The sequence below is a fragment of the Oryx dammah genome, unplaced genomic scaffold (genome assembly GCF_014754425.2).
Source record: "Oryx dammah isolate SB20612 unplaced genomic scaffold, SCBI_Odam_1.1 HiC_scaffold_5, whole genome shotgun sequence".
NCBI classification, from domain to species: domain Eukaryota; kingdom Metazoa; phylum Chordata; class Mammalia; order Artiodactyla; family Bovidae; genus Oryx; species Oryx dammah.
Window position 1 is genome coordinate 43,948,005 of NW_024070189.1, and position 20,903 is coordinate 43,968,907.

General features: G+C 40.5%; 2 protein-coding genes across 5 annotated transcripts in view; one reads left to right on the forward strand and one right to left on the reverse strand.

Moving 5' to 3' along the window:
- MRPL22 (mitochondrial ribosomal protein L22) overlaps positions 1-10,842 on the reverse strand; it is a 40,217-nt gene extending 29,375 nt beyond the window's left edge. Inside the window, exons 1-2 of one of the 3 annotated variants that reach the window (XM_040241455.1) lie at positions 10,517-10,842; positions 10,394-10,436 (exon numbers count right to left, since the gene is read on the reverse strand). In XM_040241455.1, the coding sequence (XP_040097389.1) occupies positions 10,394-10,436; positions 10,517-10,544 (71 nt within the window). In that variant the 5' untranslated portion in view covers positions 10,545-10,842. The remainder of the gene's footprint in view (positions 1-10,393; positions 10,437-10,516) is intronic. The other 2 variants (XM_040241454.1, XM_040241456.1) reach the window with 2 other exon arrangements.
- Positions 10,843-14,098: 3,256 nt separating this feature from the next.
- GEMIN5 (gem nuclear organelle associated protein 5) overlaps positions 14,099-20,903 on the forward strand; it is a 37,672-nt gene continuing 30,867 nt past the window's right edge. For both annotated transcript variants that reach the window (XM_040241457.1, XM_040241458.1), the window contains exons 1-7: positions 14,099-14,350; positions 15,039-15,199; positions 15,994-16,175; positions 18,965-19,116; positions 19,323-19,442; positions 19,566-19,698; positions 20,709-20,874. In XM_040241457.1, the coding sequence (XP_040097391.1) occupies positions 14,185-14,350; positions 15,039-15,199; positions 15,994-16,175; positions 18,965-19,116; positions 19,323-19,442; positions 19,566-19,698; positions 20,709-20,874 (1,080 nt within the window). In that variant the 5' untranslated portion in view covers positions 14,099-14,184. The remainder of the gene's footprint in view (positions 14,351-15,038; positions 15,200-15,993; positions 16,176-18,964; positions 19,117-19,322; positions 19,443-19,565; positions 19,699-20,708; positions 20,875-20,903) is intronic.

Consider the following 20,903-nt stretch of genomic DNA (forward strand, 5'->3'; position numbering starts at 1 on the left):
TGTTGTGTCCTCCTCACCCTGATGTGTAAAAGCTGGGTACCTCAGGTAGAAATCAATCCTTTAACTTGTGCACGCAAGCATGCTCAGTTGTGTCCAACTACTTGCAACCCCATGGACTGCAGCCCACCAGGCTTCCCTGTCCATGGGATTTTTCCAGGCAAGAATCTGGAGTGGGTTGCCATTACCTTCTCCAAGGGATCTTCCCAACCCCAGTCTCCTGCCTTGGCAGGTAGATTCTTTACTACTGTACCACCTGGGAAGCTTTCACTCCTGAGTTTTCTATCTACTCTCACAGTGAAGCCAACCAGTCTCATGGTTTTAACTACTGTTCATACACTCAGGTCAGTTCAGTTCAGTCGCTCAGTTGCGTCTGACTCTTTGCGACCCCATGAATCGCAGCATGCCAGGCCTCCCTGTCCATCACCAACTCCCGGAGTTCACTCAGACTCACATCCATCGAGTCCGTGATGCCATCCAACCATCTCATCCTCTGTTGTCGCCTTCTCCTCCTGCCCCCAATCCCTCCCAGCATCAGAGTCTTTTCCAATGAGTCATCTCTTCACATGAGGTGGCCAAAGTACTGGAGCTTCAACTTTAACATCATTCCTTCCAAAGAAACCCCAGGGTTGATCTCCATCAGAATGGACTGGTTGGACCTCCTTGCAGTCCAAGGGACTCTCAAGAGTCTTCTCCAACACCACAGTTCAAAAGCATCAATTCTTAGGCACTCAGCCTTCTTCACAGTCCAACTCTCACATCCATAAATGACCACTGGAAAAACCATAGCCTGGACTAGACGGACCTTAGTTGGCAAAGTAATGTCTCTGCCTTTGAATATACTATCTAGGTTGGTCATAACTTTTCTTCCAAGGAGTAAGCGTCTTTTAATTTCATGGCTGCAGTCACCATCTGCAGTGATTTTGGAGCCCAAAACAATAAAGTCTGACACTGTTTCCACTGTTTCCCCATCTATTTCCCATGAAGTGATGGGACCGGATGCCATGATCTTCGTTTTCTGAATGTTGAGCTTTAAGCCAACTTTTTCACTCTCCACTTTCACTTTCATCAAGAGGCTTTTTAGCTCCTCTTCACTTTCTGCTATAAGGGTGGTGTCATCTGCATATCTGAGGTTATTGAGATTTCTCCCAGCAATCTTGATTCCAGCTTGTGTTTCTTCCAGTCCAGCGTTTCTCATGATGTACTCTGCGTGTAAGTTAAATAAACAGGGTGACAATATACAGCCTTGATGTACTCCTTTTCCTATTTGGAACCAGTCTGTTGTTCCATGTCCAGTTCTAACGGTTGCTTCCTGACCTGCATACAGATTTCTCAAGAGGCAGGTCAGGTGGTCTGGTATTCCCATCTCTTGAAGAATTTTCCACAGTTTATTGTGATCCACACAGTCAAAGGCTTTGGCATAGTCAATAAAGCAGAAATAGAAGTTTTTCTGGAACTCTCTTGCTTTTTCCATGATCCAGCGGATGTTGGCAATTTGATCTCTGGTTCCTCTGCCTTTTCTAAAAGCCTATGCCCCAACCAGTAACACTGAAGAAACTGAAGTTGAACAGTTTTATGAAGACCCACAAGACCTTTTAGAACTAACACCCAAAAAAGATGTCCTTTTCATTATAGGGGACTGGAATGCAAAAGTATGAAGTCAAGAAACACCTGGAGTAACAGGCATATTTGGCCTTGGAATGCGGAATGAAGCAGGGCAAAGACTAATAGAGTTTTGCCAAGAAAATGCACTGGTCATAGCAAACACCCTCTTCCAACAACACAAGAGAAGACTTTACACATGGACATTACCAGATGGTCAACACCGAAATCAGACTGATTATATTCTTTGCAGCCAAAGATGGAGAAGCTCTATACAGTCAACAAAAACAAGACCAGGAGCTGACTGTGGCTCAGATCATGAACTCCTTATTACCAAATTCAGACTTAAATTGAAGAAAATAGGGAAAACTGCGAGACCATTCAAGTATGACCTAAATCAAATCCCTTATGATTATACAGTGGAAGTGAGAAATAGATTTAAGGGCCTAGATCTGATAGATAAAGAGTGCCTGATGAACTATGGAATGAAGTTTGTGACATTGTACAGGAGACAGGGATCAAGACCATCCCCATGGAAAAGAAATGCAAAAAAGCAAAATGGCTGTCTGCGGAGGCCTTACAAATAGCTGTGAAAAGAAGAGAGGTGAAAAGCAAAGGAGAAAAGGAAAGATATAAGTATCTGAATGCAGAGTTCCAAAGAATAGCAAGAAGAGATAAGAAAGCCTTCTTCAGCAATCAATGCAAAGAAATAGAGGAAATCAACAGAATGGGAAAGACTAGAGATCTCTTCAAGAAAATTAGAGATACCAAGGGAACATTTCATGCAAAGATGGGCTCAATAAAGGACAGAAATGGTCTGGACCTAACAGAAGCAGAAGATATTAAGAAGAGGTGGCAAGAATACACAGAAGAACTGTACAAAAAAGATCTTCACGACCCGGATAATCACGATGGTGTGATCACTCATCTAGAGCCAGACATCTTGGAATGTGAAGTCAAGTGGGCCTTAGAAAGCATCACTACAAACAAAGCTAGTGGAGGTGATGGAATTCCAGTTGAGCTATTTCAAATCCTGAAGGATGATGCTGTTAAAGTGCTGCACTCAATATGCCAGCAAATTTGGAAAACTCAGCAGTGGCCACAGGACTGGAAATGGTCAGTTTTCATTCCAATTCCAAAGAAAGGCAATGCAAAAGAATGCTCAAACTACCACACAATTGCACTCATCTCACATGCTAGTAAAGTAATGCTCAAAATTCTCCAAGCCAGGCTTCAGCAATATGTGAACCGTGAACTCCCTGATGTTCATACACTGATGACTCCCAAATCTGCATGTGCTCCCTGAACTCCAAACTCATATATCCAGCTGTTTCCTCACATCTCCACTTGTATGCTTACTGGATATTTCAAATTTAACAAGCCCTAAACTGAGTTCCTGGAGAAGACAATGGCAACGCCCTCCAATACTCTTGCCTGGAAAATCCCATGGACACAGGAGCCTGGGAGTCTGCAGTCCATGGGGTCTCGAAGAGTCAGACACGACTGAGCGACTTCACTTTCACTTTCACTTTCCACTTTCATGCATTGGAGAAGGAAATGGCAACCCACTCCAGTGTTCATGCCTGGAGAATCCCAGGGACGGGAGTCTGGTGGGCTGCCGTCTATGGGGTCACACAGAGATGGACACGACTGAAGCGACTTAGCAAACTGAGTTCCTGATGGTCTCCCAAAGCCTGCTCCTCTGGAAGTCTATCTCAGCAAATGGTAACTCCATCCCTCCACTTGTTTAAGTGGCAAACCTTGGTGTCACTCTTGTTTCTCACACTCCAATTCATCAAGAGGTCTTGTCAACTGTCATTAATATGCTGCCAAAATCCAACCATTCACCCACCTTCACAGCCATCCTAATCCAAGCCACAATAATCTTTATCTTGAAATACCCAATGGTCTCTCGCTCCTCATCCCCACTATGGTTTGTTCTCAACAAAGACTCACCCATTTCAGTCATATTATTCTTACACTGAAAACCCACCAATGGTTTCTCATCTCACTTAGACTAAAAACCAAAGTACTTCCAATGACCCATAAGGTTCTACATGATCTCCTATTCCTTCTTCTGACCTCATCTACTGTGTTCTTCCTCCTCTCATCCTCTCATACACTAGGTATGTGTCCTTCTTTGGGCCTCTGCATTTATGTTCCATCTGTCTAAAATGATCTTCACTCAGATGGCATGGCTTGAGAGTTTGCTCCCTGGTTTCTTTCAGATCTTTATGCAAATGTTATCTTCTTAAAGAGGTGTTTCCTACCTGAAACTGCAATATCCCTCTCATACACACACACACACACACACACACACACACACACACACACGCTTTCCACTCCCATGCTCTGCTTTCACTCTCTCCTACGTAGCTGTCACTTTCTCATATATTCTATATTTTACTTACTATTTGCCTCCCTCACTAGATTGTACACTCCATAAGGGCAGTGATTATGCTTTTTGTTCACTACAAAATTCCCAGTGCTAGAATAGCTTGGCATGTGGCAGGCACTAAATACATACTTGTATCAACAGAATGAATTAGAGAATACAGGGGACAGCCAGGATAATACAAACAAGAGGGCTGAGTATAAGTACCCATGCAAAAATTTTACACATGGTTGGAAAATGAGGGAAACTGAAGAATATCCACCATCCAAAGAGTGATGCACTCTTCTGCTCTAGAAATTGCTGCCATGTCTTGCTATGCATAACAGAATCTAAAAAGCTAGATTTTTATGAGAAAGTCACCAGTTTTAAAATGATTTTTTTTTAAGTTTTTAAATACAATATAACATACAAAACGTATTTGCAGGCCTGACTCATCAGGCAGATCTTCAATCTGTAACCTCTTGGGGTAAGCTAGTAGAGCCTCAAAGCAACTATTTAAGTTTCATTCCTTCCCAACCCCACATCACTCTTATTTTTCATGATACAGCCCTTATTCATTATTTTGTATTTTTATTTATACATATATATATATTAGGGGAGGTTGGCTCACTCTAGAGGTGGATAAGAACAAATAAAGAAGTCACAATTTTCAGCAGAATTATTTTTTTAAAAAAGAATCTGAGGGGGGAAAAAAATCACAAAATTTATAAATATATTCTTGTTTAACTTCCAATTTCACAGATGTAACATGTTCCCTCAGAGAAGCTAGTGGAAGTCTCTGGTGTCAATAATCATCTGAAAATAAGGCACTAATCCTTTCAGATCCCTACTGTATCATTCAGAGTAGTAACAGCCATGTTCTAGTCAGTAACAAAGGTACACAGAGCTTCTCATTTTTTCCTAAGGAATATTTAGAATACTTAAAAGAATCTGGATAATCAGTGCAAGCTAGTCTATTACATAAAGCTGGAATCTGTACCTGTACTTAATTTGCCATTAGGATTCGTTCTTGACACTGGAGTGGAAAAGCCAGGATCTCAGTTTCCGGCAATCCTTCATCTACAACTTGCATCCACTCAGGCTGAAAGTTCAACTTACACTTATTGACTAATAAGGACAGGGTACTACAGGTACTGTTTCAGGTGATGGGGATGCAAAGAGACATAAAACTATTTCCTGTCAAGTGATTTAAAACTCAGTTAGAGAGATAAAGAATTAACCATACTATGCAATAGGCATTAAAATGTCAGAAAAAGCAACAGAAGGGCTGGGGTAATCAGGATGGCTTTAAGGAGTTGGGACTGAGTGTTGAAGAAGGCAGACGTCCATACTCAGAAACCCAGTACAAGAGCACTCCAAGTTAAAGGCACAGCAGAAGTAAAAACACTTTTACAGGGCATCATTCTGGAAAAAAAAAAAAAAAAAAGACCTGAAGATGTCATCACAGACCTTTTTTGAAACTCAACGTAGTGGGCTGAACAATGATCCCCAAAATATGTCTGCATCCTCACTCCCAGAATCTGTGAATAATACTTTTTGTGGAAAACGAGGTAATTAAGTTAGGGATCTACACAGGAGGAGCTTCTCCTGGATTATCTTGTTCAGCCCTAAATGTAATTTCATCTTTCCTAATGAGAAAGATGCAGAGAAACGGAGGGAAAGGTGAGGTGAAGACAGAAGAAGAAGCTGAAGAGACAGGCAAGGAATGAATTCTCCATACAGCCTCCAGATGGAGTGCAGCCCTGCTGACAGCTTGATTTGGGGATTCTGGCCTCCAGAACTATGAGATAATAAATTTCCATTGTTTTAAGTCACCCAGTTTGTGATAATTTGTCACAGCAGCCCTAGGAAACGAACACAAAACTCTTTCAAGTAAAGTTTCTACAAAGATCTACAAGTAAGGCTTCAACAAGATACAAACCCTAATTGAAAGAAGAGTACTTACGGAAGAAACAAACACAACATTGTAAAGCAATTATCCTTCAATTAAAAAATTTTTTAAAGGAAGAAAGCATCTTGCGAGTGCCTTGAAAGGAGTAAAGTGTCACATAAACAAGAGACTCACTAAACAAATATAAACATTACGGCACTGAAAATTTTCACCTGTAAGTTTTAGTGCGTGGCCATTTTAGGGCTTATTGTCAAGCCACAAATAATAGTCAATTTTTCTTTTTTCAAAAGTAAATGCCAGCATACACTTGACTTCTATTTGACTCCTTTTAACATTGAAATAAAAGATAATTAAACTGTACCATTTCAATAATAGTTTGTGGTTCATGGGACCTTTGTCACTTTTCAGAAATATAACCTGAATTGATTAGGAGTAAAGTACCATAGTGTGTACAATTCACTTTCAAATGATTTGAGGGGAAAAAGCATATATATTTATAGAGAGCTAAAATTATGAGTTCAGCTGATGAGTCCAGCTGAAGGACACTGTAATATTCTTTTAACTTTCCTACAGAATTGAAATTTTTCCAAATAAATAGAGGGAAATATTTCATCCATGAGCACAAGGGCCACTGCCCATACCACTAATCATCACTGTGTAGCTATATACATAATTGTGTATCATCATCGTGCTTTTGTTTAGTTATCATGTCCCAGTGCAAAGATTCCTACACTAAGGATGATGAAATTACAAGTCAAACTATGAATACTATACGCATTTTTCTGGGAACATGTTTTGTGGCTTTCATCAGACTCTCAAGGAAGTCTGTGACTGCCTCAAATTTAAGAATCACTGACCTAAAGGGCAAGGAATCACAACTCCCTCAGGTCACAGGTTAAGATTAATTAAAAGAGCACAAATCGACATGGTAGTCATATCTGCTGGTCACAGCAACCAGAACACTGACAGCATAGATACATTAAAAACAAGAGATAATTTCTCTTGGTAAAGGTGACACTGCACTTGAAAACACGTGCGTTATTTTCAAATATCTTTTGATACTGATTTCTAACATAATTCCACAGTGATCAGAACAGACTCTGTATGATTTCAATACCTTTAGACCATAAAATATTTGCACCTTGTTTTATGTCCCTGGATATGATCCAGTCTCTCCTAATTCAATCTACGGGAACTTGAATAGGATTTTTATCCTACTGTTGTGCGAAAATTGTATAAATCTTAATTATGTTGAATCGATTTATGGTTCTTTTCAGGTCTACTATATTCTTCTACTTTTCTGTATATTCATTCTATTAATTTTTGAGCATTTGATATTGAAGCTCCAAGTAAAACTGTTAATTTATCTACTTAAAAAATAATTGTAATAAATAGTGGAACTATATGCAACTCTGTTCTGTATTTTCCAAGTTTTCTGTAAATGTGTTATCATACTTTAATAATTTAAAAAATCAAAAAGAAGGAAAAAAAGAATTAAAAAAAAAGTAGGGCTGATGGATGAAGTAGGTAACCTTATCTAAGAGTGTTGAGTATCCAGTGATTGATTCTAGCATTAAATATAATTCCTCTCAAACAACTTCACAGCAGTATCATCTCCAACACAACATTTTCACAGTGCCATGCACTATAAGACATTTTACGTATTAAGTCTCTTAATTCTCACAGGCATCCTTGAAGTTAAATATTATCCTCATTCTTTGATATGTGGAAACACTGAAACTGAATCTCAGAGAAGTTAAGCAAATGACCCAAGGCTCCAACACCTGTGCCTGACAGAAGCCTGAAATCCAGCTCTATCACCTGCAGCCCAGTGTTTTTCAAACATATCACAATGCTGTCATCATTGTTCCACCAAATTGCTGATTCACAGTATTTCCAACTTGGTTTTTCTTGTGGAGAGTTTTAACATATGTACACCTTAATTGTGTACACATGTAATTAGTGCCTTCAAACTTTTACAACCGGCTCTTCTATTTTTAAAACACCAAACCATACTCTTCACTCTTTAAATTTTAACATCACCTCTTCCGGAAAGACTCCCTTGATAAACCCCTTAAGGGCTCGTCACTCGTGTCCCTCCCATGTGTGATACAGCACTATTTTAAGCCCGAGAATTTTTTGTTTAGATCCCAGATTTGCCATGTAACCTTGAGTAAGTCACAAAATTTCCCAAATGCACGGATCACTAAAATGGGAGACTTAAAATTTAACGGCTGGAAATTGTCCATCTGCTACCAAATATAACCTGTAGAAAAGTATTTGATGAGCAGCATTTTTAAATCCAGTTCAGTGTCATTAGAGGAGGAATGTACTCAACTGACTTCCACAATCCCTACCACTCTTTTTACAACAACCACGTCTCTATAATTCATTTCTATTATCTGTCTGGCATTTGGGATGCAATGAGGTTTCCAACCACTGGATTATTATCAGTTATACCTTTTCTATTCAGTTTTCATGTGGTCATTTCCCCACTATTAAGTCCAAAATGGGGACTCATAAATTATGTAACTTCAAAACTAGAAAGAGATTACCTAGCAAAATCCAACCTTTTTGTATCACACAGATGAAAAGACTGAAGCCAAAGTGCTTTAGTTACTTGCTCAGAGGTTCCCAATACAAGTCAGTGTGGGACAATTTAAATCAACCAGAATAAACAAAACATTCACTTTGTGCAAGACCCTACCCTGGAGCTACAAAGTGAAACAAGAATTGTCCCTAACTGTCCAGGATATACGAGGTAAGAAAGGACAAAGACATATATATCTGAAGCCATTATTTAAGAAACACATGCTAAAAGAAAGAAAAAACTGATTTCATTTTTTTTTAATATTTATTATTTATTTGGCTGCACTGGGTCTTAGTTGCAGCATGTGGGGTATTCATTGCAGCATATGAGATCTTTTAGTTTTGGCATGTGGGACCTAGTTCCCTGACCAGGAATCGAACCCCGGGTCCCCTGCAATGGAACCATGGCGTCTTAACTGCTAGGCCACCAAGAAAGTCCCCATTTCTTTCATTTTTAGTGAGATCATGAAAGGGAAACATTTAAACAGGGATTTGAATAATGAGAACTGCTGGATTGTTTTGTTTGTTTTGTTTTTAGATTTCCCCATTGCCTTTACTCACAGAAAAATGTATCTTCACATTTGTTCTCAATCTGACCAACTGGAGCAGCACCCTTTCTCCCAGAGAAGTGCATTGTCAGAAGAAATGGAGAAGGGCTTTGAGGGCTGCCGTTACTAACAGAAAGTGAGGGCACAGCATGAAAAAAACAAGAAATATGTAAAGGACAGCATAAACAGAAAAAGTAAATGAATCAGCATGGCTGAGGCTAGTGATGGAAGATAATCTACAAAAGCAAACTGAAGACAAATCCTAAGTACCAGTACTTCTTATTTTCTTCTTTAGCCACCTCTTCATCCCTTAAGCCAAGAACCTAAAACAAAGCTAGATATAATAGGAACTACACTCATGGAAGCTAAGATTTAGGGTGGGAATATTATACGTCATGCACTGCATAAAACACTTTATAAACATTATTTCATTTAATCCTAATTTAAAAATCTATTAAGTAGGCACTAATAATCCTCTCATATCACAGAACCGAAGCTTAGGAAAAATGAGTTAACTTTTCCAAAATCAAAGTTAAAATGTGGATTCACAACTTATCAGATGTCTCCAAAATCTATGAATTAAACCAAAATTAATGTTAACAAACACATCAGTTAGAAAATTTACAATCAGATTATCAACCTCCACATAACAATAGCTATACTACATTAGAAGGAAAATGAGAAGCAGAGAAAGCCTCTTACCAGTACTGACTAAAGTTCATTCCCTAACCTTAAGGAACGCTTTGTCCTGAGGTCAAAGAATGCTCTACAAAATACAGTATAAAGCTTCAAAATTCTGTAACTGTGGGACCTTGGGCACAGGTTTCCTCGTCCAAAAAAATGGGTATTGCAGTACCTACACTATGTAGGATGCTGTAAGAATGAGATAATGCACATAGATTTTAACACAACACGATGTAAACTGCACCTGTCTACAATACAATCACTGCCCATATAGGCAGATAATTAGATAACTAGAAAAGTATGCTCCCAACTTGGTGGGAGAATCTAGGAAGTGTCCAGAAAAGGCATTTACAACGTCCCTTCGGTCACTGAAAATCCTGGTCCCCTCAGGGCTATGCAATACGGGGGTAACAAAAAACGGGGTGGCAAAGCTGAGATTCTGGTGTACCGTTCGCCAGCCTCAGGGCATAAAGCAGAGCCTGGCACTTAAGCTCTCAGAGGATGAGACAGTTGGACGGCATCACCGACTCAGTGGACATGAGTCTGAGTAAACTCCGGGAGTTGGTGATGGACAGGCGCAGGCGTGCTGCAGGACACGGGGTCGCAAAGAGTCGGACACGACTGAGCGACTGAACTGAACTGGACTGAGGCCAGGAACCTTCTGCAACTCCGAGGCGACAGACTTACCCCAAGGCCAGCTTCCCCCTGAGATTCTGCACCCATAACGCACCTGCAATATCAACACAAGTCGTTAATTCAAATTCCCAGCTCACTCCCTTCCTCCACCACTTAACCATCAAAAAATCTTACCCAAACGTTCCAGTATAACCGCCGCCATCTTTCTCCCTCCGTCTACGGAAGCCTCTGAGTTCAGAAGGCCGGGTGCGCAAAACGCATGCGCAATTCCCGGGGTTTTTAGGGTTTGGTTGGGTGGTTTTTTTGTTTTTTTCCCTTCTTATCGCGATACCCAGCCGCACCTTCATTCGTGGTGTTGTCTTGGAAACCGTCAACAAGAGGCTGGTGCTTAGGGCGGGGTCCCGTCAGCCTTGCTTCGTAATGGATTACTCAATAAGGGCCAAAGTTTAGCGAGTTTCCGAAGATTCGTCGGAATCCAGAAAAACTGCGAAGCCTCACAAATGGTCTGAAAGGATTAGGAAAACAGACCGTGAACCAAGCCAACTAACCTGGGAGGACTTCAGTTTTCTAAAAACAAAAATAAGTATCATTGGGGCACAGGCTTGTAAAGACCACTAGAGATTGTATGAAAGTTCTTTTAAAGAACTCTAAGCATCAAGGTGCTAGTCACTCAGTGGTATCTGACTTTTTGCGACCCCATGGACTGTAGCCTGGCAGGTTCCTCTGTCCATGGAATTCTCCAGGCAAGAATTTTGGAGTGGGTTGCCATTCCCTTCTCCATGGGATCTTTTCAACCCAGGGATCGAACCCAGGTCTCCTGCATTGCAGACAGACTCTTTACTGTCTGAGCCACCACTGAAGCTCACTATGTATAAAATAAGCCACAAGGATATATTGTACAGCACAAGCAATATGGCCAATATTTTATAATAACTTTCAGTTCAGTCGTTCAGTCGTGTCCAACTCTTTGCGACCCCATGGACTGCAGCACGCTAGGCCTCCCTGTTCATCACCAACTCCTGGAGTTTACTCAAACTCACGTCCATTGAGTGAGTCAGTGATGCCATCCAACCATCTCATCCTCTGTCATCCATCCCCTTCTCCTCCCACCTTCAATCTTTCCCAGCATCAGGGTCTTTTCCAAAGAGTCAGTTCTTCACATCAGGTGGCCAAAGTATTGGAGTTTCAGCTTCAGCATCAGTCCTTCCAAAGAATATTCAGGACTGATTTCCTTTAGGATGGACTGGCTGGATCTCCTTGCAGTCCAAGGGACTCTCAAGAGTCTTCTCCATCACCACAGTTCAAAAGCATCAATTCTTCTGTGCTCAGCTTTCTTTATAGTCCAACTCTCACATCCATACATGACTACTGGAAAACCAAAGCTTTCACTAGACGGACCTTTGTCGGCAAAGTAATGTCTCTGCTTTTTAATATGCTGTCTAGTTGGTCATAACTTTTCTTCCAAGGAGTAAGTGTCTTTTAATTTCATGGCTGCAGTGAAAAAAAAAAAGTCTGCAAAAAATAAAATAAAATAAAGTCTGACACTGTTTCCACTGTTTCTCCATCTCTTTGCCATGAAGTGGTAGGACCAGATGCCATGATCTTAGTTTTCTGAATGTTGAGCTTTAAGCCAACTTTTTCACTCTCCTCTTTCACTTTCATCAACAGGCTCTACTGTTCTTCTTCACTTTATGCCACAAGGGTGGTGTCATATCTGAGGTGCATATCTGAGGTTATTGATATTTCTCCCAGCAATCTTGATTCCAGCTTGTGTTTCATCCAGCCCAGTGTTTCTCATGATGTATTCTGCATATAAGTTAAGTAAGCAGGGTGACAAAATACAGCCTTGATGCACTCCTTTTCCTATTTGGAACCAGTCTGTTGTTTCATGTCCAGTTCTAACTGTTGCTTCCTGACCTGCATACAGATTTCTCAAGAGGCAGGGCAGTTGCTCTGGTATTCCCGTCTCTTTCAGAATTTTCCACAGTTTATTGTGATCCATACAGTCAAAGGCTTTGGCATAGTCAATAAAGCAGAAATAGATGCCTTTCTGGAACTCTCTTGCTTTTTCCATGATCCAGCGGATGTTGGCAATTTGATCTCTGTTCCCCTGCTTTTTCTAAAACCAGATTGAACATCTGGAAGTTCACGGTTCACATATTGCTGAAGCCTGGCTTAGAGAATTTTGAACATTACTTTACTAGCATGTGAGATGAGTACAATTGTATGGTAGTTTGAGCATTCTTTGGCATTGCCTTTCATAGGGATTGGAATGAAAACTGACCTTTTCCAGTCCTGTGGCCACTTCTGAGTTTTCCAAATTTGCTGGCATATTGACTGCAACACTTTTACAGGATAATCTTTTAGGATTTGAAATAGCTCAACTGGAATTCCATCACCTCCGCTAGCTTTGTTCATAGTGATGCTTCCTAAGGCCCACTTGACTTTACATTCCAGGATGTCTGCTTCTAGGTTAGTGATCACATCATCGTGATTATCTGGGTCATGAAGATCATGGAGTTAATCTTCAAAAATTGTGAATCACTGTTATATACTTGAAATTAATATTGTAAATCCACTACACTTCAATAAATAAAAATAAGGAACAAATGGTTCAAATACTAAGTATGATGCTAATCTTCAGGTTTACCTCCAAGAGTTAAGAGTTAATATTCAGCAGGCACTAGCTACCACATATAGCCAGGAGGCATTTCAGTAAATCTCATGTAATCCTCACAGTTAGACCCAACCCAGCTAGATCTGGATCATGATCTTACTTCTTCAGCTGAGAAAAAGGATTTATGAAAGGTTAAATTCCCTGAGATAATAACTGGTAAAAACAGTGGTCAACCTAGGGGGAAAGATTTGTAATAGGTTAAAGTCTCTCACATAATAACTGGCAAAAAACAGTGGTCAATCGAGGGGAAAAAGATTTATGATAAAGCTTCTCTTCAGTAGCATGGATAGTTCAGGTTTCCTTTGCTACATATTCAAGAGTTCGAGATACCCAATGCAAACAAGCAATACGAAGAATAAGTGCATAAACGGAGCATTTTAGGCCGTTTGAGGTGGAAGGAAACTGGTTCTTTTTTCTCCACAGCATTTAACACATACAGTCCCTTCATAGAGTGGTAGTTAATCACATCAAAAGAGGGTTACTCTATTCTGCTTCTCCTTGAGTAACAAAACCCAAAGATAGAATTTCCACCCAGTTTCAAAAACTCGTTTTTTATTTCTGATTATAATTTTTACCTTTTTGTTAGTTGGCTTCTTGCAGATACTTTTAAACCATCTCCAGAGCTAGCACGGTAGAAAATAAACTAGCAGGGCGGGGAGGTGACTCCATTGCTGTCGTTAATGAGAATACCTAACCTCTGGGCTGGGCTTCCTTGGTGGCTCAGACGGTAAAGAATCCGCCTGCAAGGCGGGAAACCTGGGTTGGATTTCTGAGTTGGGAAGATCCCCTGGAAAGGGGCTTGACAACCTACTCCATTATTCTTGCCTGGAGAATTCCATGGACAGAGGAGCCTGGCGGGCTGCACAGTCCATGCGGTTGCAGAGTCGGACACGACTGAGCGACTAAGCACACAGTACAAGCTCTGGCTAACTAGGCTCCAGTGGTACCAGACCCTCCAGGAGGAGCTGGGAAGCCGACTGCAACCCGGGGCCCCGCCTCTCCCAGGCTCGAGGCGGCTAGAGTCGAGCGCGCCTTGAGATCTGGACCTTCGCGCGCGCCGTAGCGGCGGGCTCCGAGTCAACCCCGCCCCCTCCCCGGCTCCAGCGTGGGGCTACGAACGGTCTGTTCCAGTGGCTGCTTCCCTCATCCCTGGTTGCCCGTGATTATGGGACAGGAACCGCGCACGTTGCCGCCCTCCCCTAACTGGTACTGCTCCCGATGCAGCGATGCCGTGCCCGGGGGCCTCTTCGGCTTTGCGGCGCGGACTTCGGTCTTCCTTGTCCGCGTGGGCCCGGGCGCGGACACGATCCCAGGGACGCCCCCATTTCGAGGTAAGTACCCACCTCTTGACCCCAAACTACCTGCACTAACTGCGTTCCCCGGGGGCGCCAAGAGGGCGTGTCTAGCCACCCCACCCCTCCATAGATGGGGAAACAGAGGCTCGGGCAGAGAGAAGGGTCTATTCATAGTCGTCTAAACTGAGTTGTGTCCGAGTCTCCAAGGCTGAGCTCTAACCACGCTGTGGCTGAGCGGTCCCGCCTCCTGGCTCTCTCAGCGTGCATCCGCTGGCTTACTAAAAAGTTATCCGTGTGTCTTTCCAGGTATTTATAACACCTAGGCCTTGCTTTCTACAGCTCCAGGCCCTAAGCGAGATCTCCTTCCAGGGTCCAGCTAGGTTTTGGTTATGCCTTGGGATACGGCATGCCAGATACTTTCTAAAGACTTCTAGCCAGATCCCTTTTACATTCTTCATTGGAGCTGCTCCTCAGCCTGAGAACTAGGCACATCAAGCGATATGAACGTATTTCACAGTTAAAAAGACTGAGTCCCAAGGAGATAAAACGACTTGTCTGAAGTCAGATGGCAGAGCCAATATCTGCACATGAGATTTCTAATTGTGGGTTTCTGGATATTTTTGTTATTCCATGGAATAAGTGAGGCCGCAATCACCAACAACAGTAAAAATGCTGGCAAGAATCTTAGATAGCTCTTTAACCTGCAGCCTGGTTTTGCTTGAAGTCATAGGCGAGTTGGTGGGACACACGGAAAAGGTGTCTGGCTTCACGTTTTGTCATCACCCGGGTCAATACAACCTCTGCGCCACCAGCTCTGATGATGGGACTGTGAAAATCTGGGATGTAGAGGCAAAAACAGTTGTGACGGAACATGCACTCCATCAGGTACCATGGCTTACTGGTTTCTCAAACTATTAATAAATATCTGTGTTAGAGTTCTCCTGCTTCAAGTATAGTTTTGCTAGCTCCTCTGTGCTAACTTTTATTTATATATATAATTGAATATAAATTTTAAAAGATATACACATTTTTATAAATATATATTAAATATTTATTAAATACATAATAAAATTTATATAATATATATGGTAACTTTTATAATTGTATTTGTTCATTAGTCAGAAGGTATATATTGTAAAGGTACCTCAAAATTTTTTTGGAAGGCGATACATATAAATCAACAAACTGCACTGCTGCCTGCTTTTGCAGATTGTTTCACTGGAATACAATCACAGCTGTTCATTTTAGTATTGCCTACAATTTTAATTATTGCTGCTTGCAGGCTACAATGGCAGAATTGAGAGTTAAAACAGACAATATGGCCCACACAATCTAAAATATTTACTCTCTGGCTCTTTACACGAAAAAGACTCCTGATATAAACTGTGAGTGAAACTTATTTTGAAACTAGATGGTTAATTGATATACCTGCCTAGAAAATATAGAAAAGAACTGTTAATCTTAGGAAGAATTTTGCATTAGTCTACAAAGGAAGAAAAAAATTTAATCATCCTTAGCCTGAATTCTCCTATCATTTGATAATATAATATTGCTATATGGGTGGTCCTAACAGTATTTATTAAGTATCTATAATATGCCTAGATTATACAGATTAAAAACTAAGTAAAAATTAAGCAATAACAAATGAGAAGCAAATGTATCTTTCCTTTGTTTTAAAGCATACAATATCAGCATTGCATTGGTCTCCTCGAGTAAAGGATTTGATAGTATCTGGAGATGAAAAAGGAGTAGTTTTCTGTTACTGGCTTAACAGAAATGACAGCCAGCACCTCTTTGTAGAACCCAGGACAATATTCTGTCTTACTTGCTCGCCTCATCATGAAGATTTAGTAGCTGTCGGGTGAGTACTGTGCCATGTGCACTAGTAATTTATTTTTGTTTATGATGTTATTTTGTATTTTCTTTACCTTCTCCTACCCCTTTATTTCTCACAGGAAACCATTTACAGGTAATAACCACTCTCCCTGCACCCCTAGCATCGTTATTCCTGTGACCTCCAGGTCCTCACTGTATTTTTGTTTCCCTGGTTTCTGTGATACTGTACTTTCCTTATTCTTCATATCTGATTTCTTCAGTGAATCTCCAAATGTCAGAAATGTCCTCTTCCACTTTTTACTCCTCTGTACTTACCCTTGGTTATATTAATAACATTTATTCCCATAGGGTCAAATGACTCAGCTCTGCTCTGATTCTCAGCTCTTCCACTCAATTGGGAAAACAGTGTGGCATTGGGATCCGTCTCCCCTGTGATCATCAAGGTTGTCTTCACATGAGCTGCCTCAGTAGGCAGTCCTCTCTCCCTTACTGCTCCATTTACTTATCTCTCAAAGATGTCCATTCTGTCTAGTTTAAAGATGAGACATAAGCACAAGCATCTAAGAGGAGAAAGTCCAACCGGAGAGAATTCCAGACACTTGGAGGCGGGGTAGATACACATGGTGACAACTTTTCCACAAACTCTGTTGCAGCAATGTGCATGTAGACATGAAGCCAGAGGAGGCATATGGGGGTCAGGGAGCATTAAATGGGGGTCAGGGAGATAACAAAGGCATGTTTCTCTGCTGATGGAAATGAGGCAGAAGAGGGGGAGTCTGTTTCAGGGGTGAACAGTGATGAATACAGGAGTGATGAGAAGTCAAGAGGGAATTGGCTCCAGATCACAAGTAAAAACAACCAGCTGAGAATGTGGAGATAGGTGTAAGTAGTTTCACAGATCTGCTTGGAAGAGAAGGGTGTTTCATTCTGATGGCTTCTGATTTTTTGTGATGCACAAGTCAAGTTCAGAGTGGGACAGGAGCTGGATGCAGGACGAAGGTATGAAGAGTCATCTCAGAGAACAGGAAAATGAACTTTCTGATGGAAATTGCAGGTCCCGTGGTCCTGGTTGAATGCCAAGCTGAGGATCATGATCATGAATTTTAAGTAAACTACTCAAACTGATTGAGAAAGGGGGTGGTTGGATTCAACCAGGTTTGGGGGTCTGTGGAGTAAATACCCCTGAGAAAAAGGGGGAACAAAGGAGATAAGGATTTTATTTAAGGAGTGATTATAATGATGGATCATGAATCTGCTCTGCATGCAGGGATGAACAGGAAGACAGGTGTGCGTGAGTAACACTGAAAATGGAAAGGGTCTGTGATGGGAGGTCTCCATGAAATGGGAGCACTGTGGTGAGGGTACAAGAGACAGAGCAGAAAGGGTGGTAGGCAGGGGTCAGAGAAGGGTAAATCAAACTGACCTTGAAAGATGAGCAGAAATTCACAAGAAGAGGTGAGTCTTTCAAACAGTCAAACAGGATTGAATCAAAATGATTTATTTTTAAATGTTCTTCAAAACAGTGATTAGTCCCTAAAGTCTTGATTGAAATTGCAAAACAGCTTGATCACATGTCTATTGTTAGGTTATATAACTTGATGGTTTTCAAAGTCTCTATCTTCAAAGATTTGATATATTCTATGATTTTATTTTTTTAAATAAAGTTGTAACTGGGAAAAAAATTTTTTTAATAAGAGAAATAAAGCTGTAGGATTATCTAGTGTATAGGAAAACAGGTATGCCCACTTTGGAGGCCAATTTTGCACTTTCTAGTAAAGCAAAAATGTGACTAAGATTCTGGCAGTTCTGTTACTAGGCATCAAACCTGAAACTGTCTTAAGTGTGTGATAAGATTATTAAAGATTATTATATATTTTATAATATAATAAGATTATTAATAGCATTTTATGTGTGTAACAGTAAAAAAAAAAAAGTGAGAGCCTTTCAAAAGGAAAATGAGTAAACTTGAAGTATATTCATACAGTGGAGTACTATGCAATAGTATAAATGACTGATCAGGGACTAGAGTTACATGTGTCAACATGGATGACTCACAAAAAGAATGAGTGGAAAAAAACAAGCTACAGAAAAATAACATGTTACCATTTATATGAAGCTTTTAAAGTACAAAGTAATTTTGTATCTCATTTAGGAATATATACAAAGGAAGTCTAGAACTAATGTAACACAAGATAGAGGAATTGCAGCTTACCTCTGTGGAAGAGAGGGAGAAAAATCTGATTGGGATGAGATATACAGAGGATTTCAACTGTACTGCAAAGTTTTTTTTTTCTTAAGCTAGAGAGTAGATATTTCTTGTGTCTGAAATACTTCATCATTTAAAGAAAAAAAACTATTAGAATTTCTCAATTTCTTCTAAATTAAAAAAAATGACAGTCTTGAAATACTCAGATCTACAGGTTAGAATTCTGCAGCTTTTGTTAGAAAAGTAAGATGACTTGTAAAATAAAAAGATATTTTTAGTGTATTAGGACAAATTCATTTCCAATTAGGGGGATTTCTGGCCCCTTTCAGGACTACTTTTCTTTAACTTTTCCCTCAAGCACAAGCATGCTCTGCTGTCAACCTTCATGCTGGGCAACATGCATAGTATAATATAGTACCTGGAATTTGATCATTTGATCAAAATATGAAATAAGTATACTTCGGAAAAAGGACAGAACAAAATTATTCCTTGCTCTCTTTCCTTCCTCCCCTCCATCCACTTAACTTGTAGAAATGCACTCCTAAGCCAAAAGTTTCCTAGAAAGACAGTCTGTATTTTTCAGCAATATTTCTAACCTTGTCTTTTAGCTACAAGGATGGCATAGTGGTTATAATTGACATCAGCAAGAAAGGAGAAGTTATGCACAGGCTTCGAGGCCATGATGATGAGATTCATTCCATAGCCTGGTGTCCCCTGTCGGGTGAAGACTGTTTATCCATAAATCAAGAGGAAAATTCAGGTAGAGATGATTTAAGAGGGTTCAGTACTCTTTAGACCCAAAGAACCAAGTGGGTAGAATAGTGCAATTTGAATTACATTTAAAACTAGATTTTACAGATCAAATCTATGAAAATGATAGTTACAGGAACCCTTGCAAACTAGTTTTTTCTTTAATGGGTACATTCTTAATGCAAATTAAAAACAAAATTACCATCTCTATCCTAGAAGAACCTGAAATTCCCAATGGGAAAGTTACAGCACAAACTCCAGTAACAAAAGGCTGCTACTTAGCCACTGGGAGCAAAGACCAGACCATTCGGATCTGGAGCTGCTCTAGAGGCCGAGGTAAGACTAATATTCAACATTTCCCTTGTGATATAACTTCTATCAATCCAGTAAAAGCTTTTTTACTGTCTTATTGTCCTGAGTGTGTGTTTGACTGTCCATGGAACTTCTTTTAATCTGCAGGGGTGATGACTTTGAAATTGCCCTTTCTTAAAAGAAGAGGAGGGGGTGTAGACCCAACTGTTAAAGAGCGCCTTTGGTTGACACTCCATTGGCCCAAGGATCAGCCAACTCAGCTGGTATCCAGCTGTTTTGGGTAAGTTTTTTTTTTGGTCATGCTCTCTAACACATTTTGTTTTCCTCTCTAGTCTCAGGAATTCCTAGGCTTCTCTTTCTAGACACAGAAGATGGAGACAGCAGTGGCTAAGAGACCCATTATATTATGATGGGCCATTAGTAATGGAAAAGTCATGGAATTAATACCTGTGCTGTCTAATAAGAGTCATGAAAAGATCAAATAAGTACAGCCTGCTTGTTAAGTGTGGACTCTGAAGTCAGGCAGATTTCAGAATCAGTCTGTTACTTATCAGCTGTTCATAAGCAAGATTCTTCACTTTTCTGAGCTTCAGTGACTTCACATGAATAAAGGGGCGGTTATAGTGTTTCCTTTCTCTTAGGATGATTATGACCATTTGTTAAGCAAAATTTATTGAGCACCTGTTTCTAGGGGCTTGAGATGACAAGTAAATTTCACAGACAAGGTCCCTATTTTAAGAGGTAATGCAGGTAGAGCATATAGGATCTCCCGAGGTGTTAGCAGTGATGCTACTACCCGCACTGCTCCAAAGCAGACGTATGTCTTAAAGCCTTTGTGGTTGTGCAAATTATGATGGCATTTTATAATTAAAGCTATTAGGAAAATCTGTTCAGAAGGTAGTCTAGTACGTTTGCATGGTTCAAAAAGAATGAAAGGATATAATAAAGCTCCTTTTTAAAAATTTTAGCCACACCACGTAGCTTGCAGGATCTCAGTTCCCTGACCAAATCGGGCAACTGCAGCGAAAGCAGAGTCCTAACCACTAGACCACCAGCGAACTCCAGAGCTCCCTTTCCACCTCTGTCTTCTCTGCTTGGTTCTCCTCGCCACAAGCAATAATTTCTTTTGTTTTTTTTTTTTGCGTCTGTTTTAGAATATGTAATTTGTCTCTCCTTAAAGGAACAATGAACAGAAAGTATTTTGCAGCTGAGGGCCCACACTCTGGCCCAGAACCGCTTGCTTTCAGATTGCTCATGAAAGAGAACTGCTACTTGTTTTTTCCTTCACAGAGGTGAACTGCTGCTATGGGATCTCACTCAGTCTTGGAGACGGAAATATACTCTCTTTAGTGGTTCATCAGAAGGGCAGAATCATTCAAGGATTGTGTTTAATTTATGTCCTCTGCAAACTGAAGATGACAAACAGCTGCTGCTTTCCATTTCAATGGACAGAGATGTAAGAACAGCTTATTTTGCATTCAATAC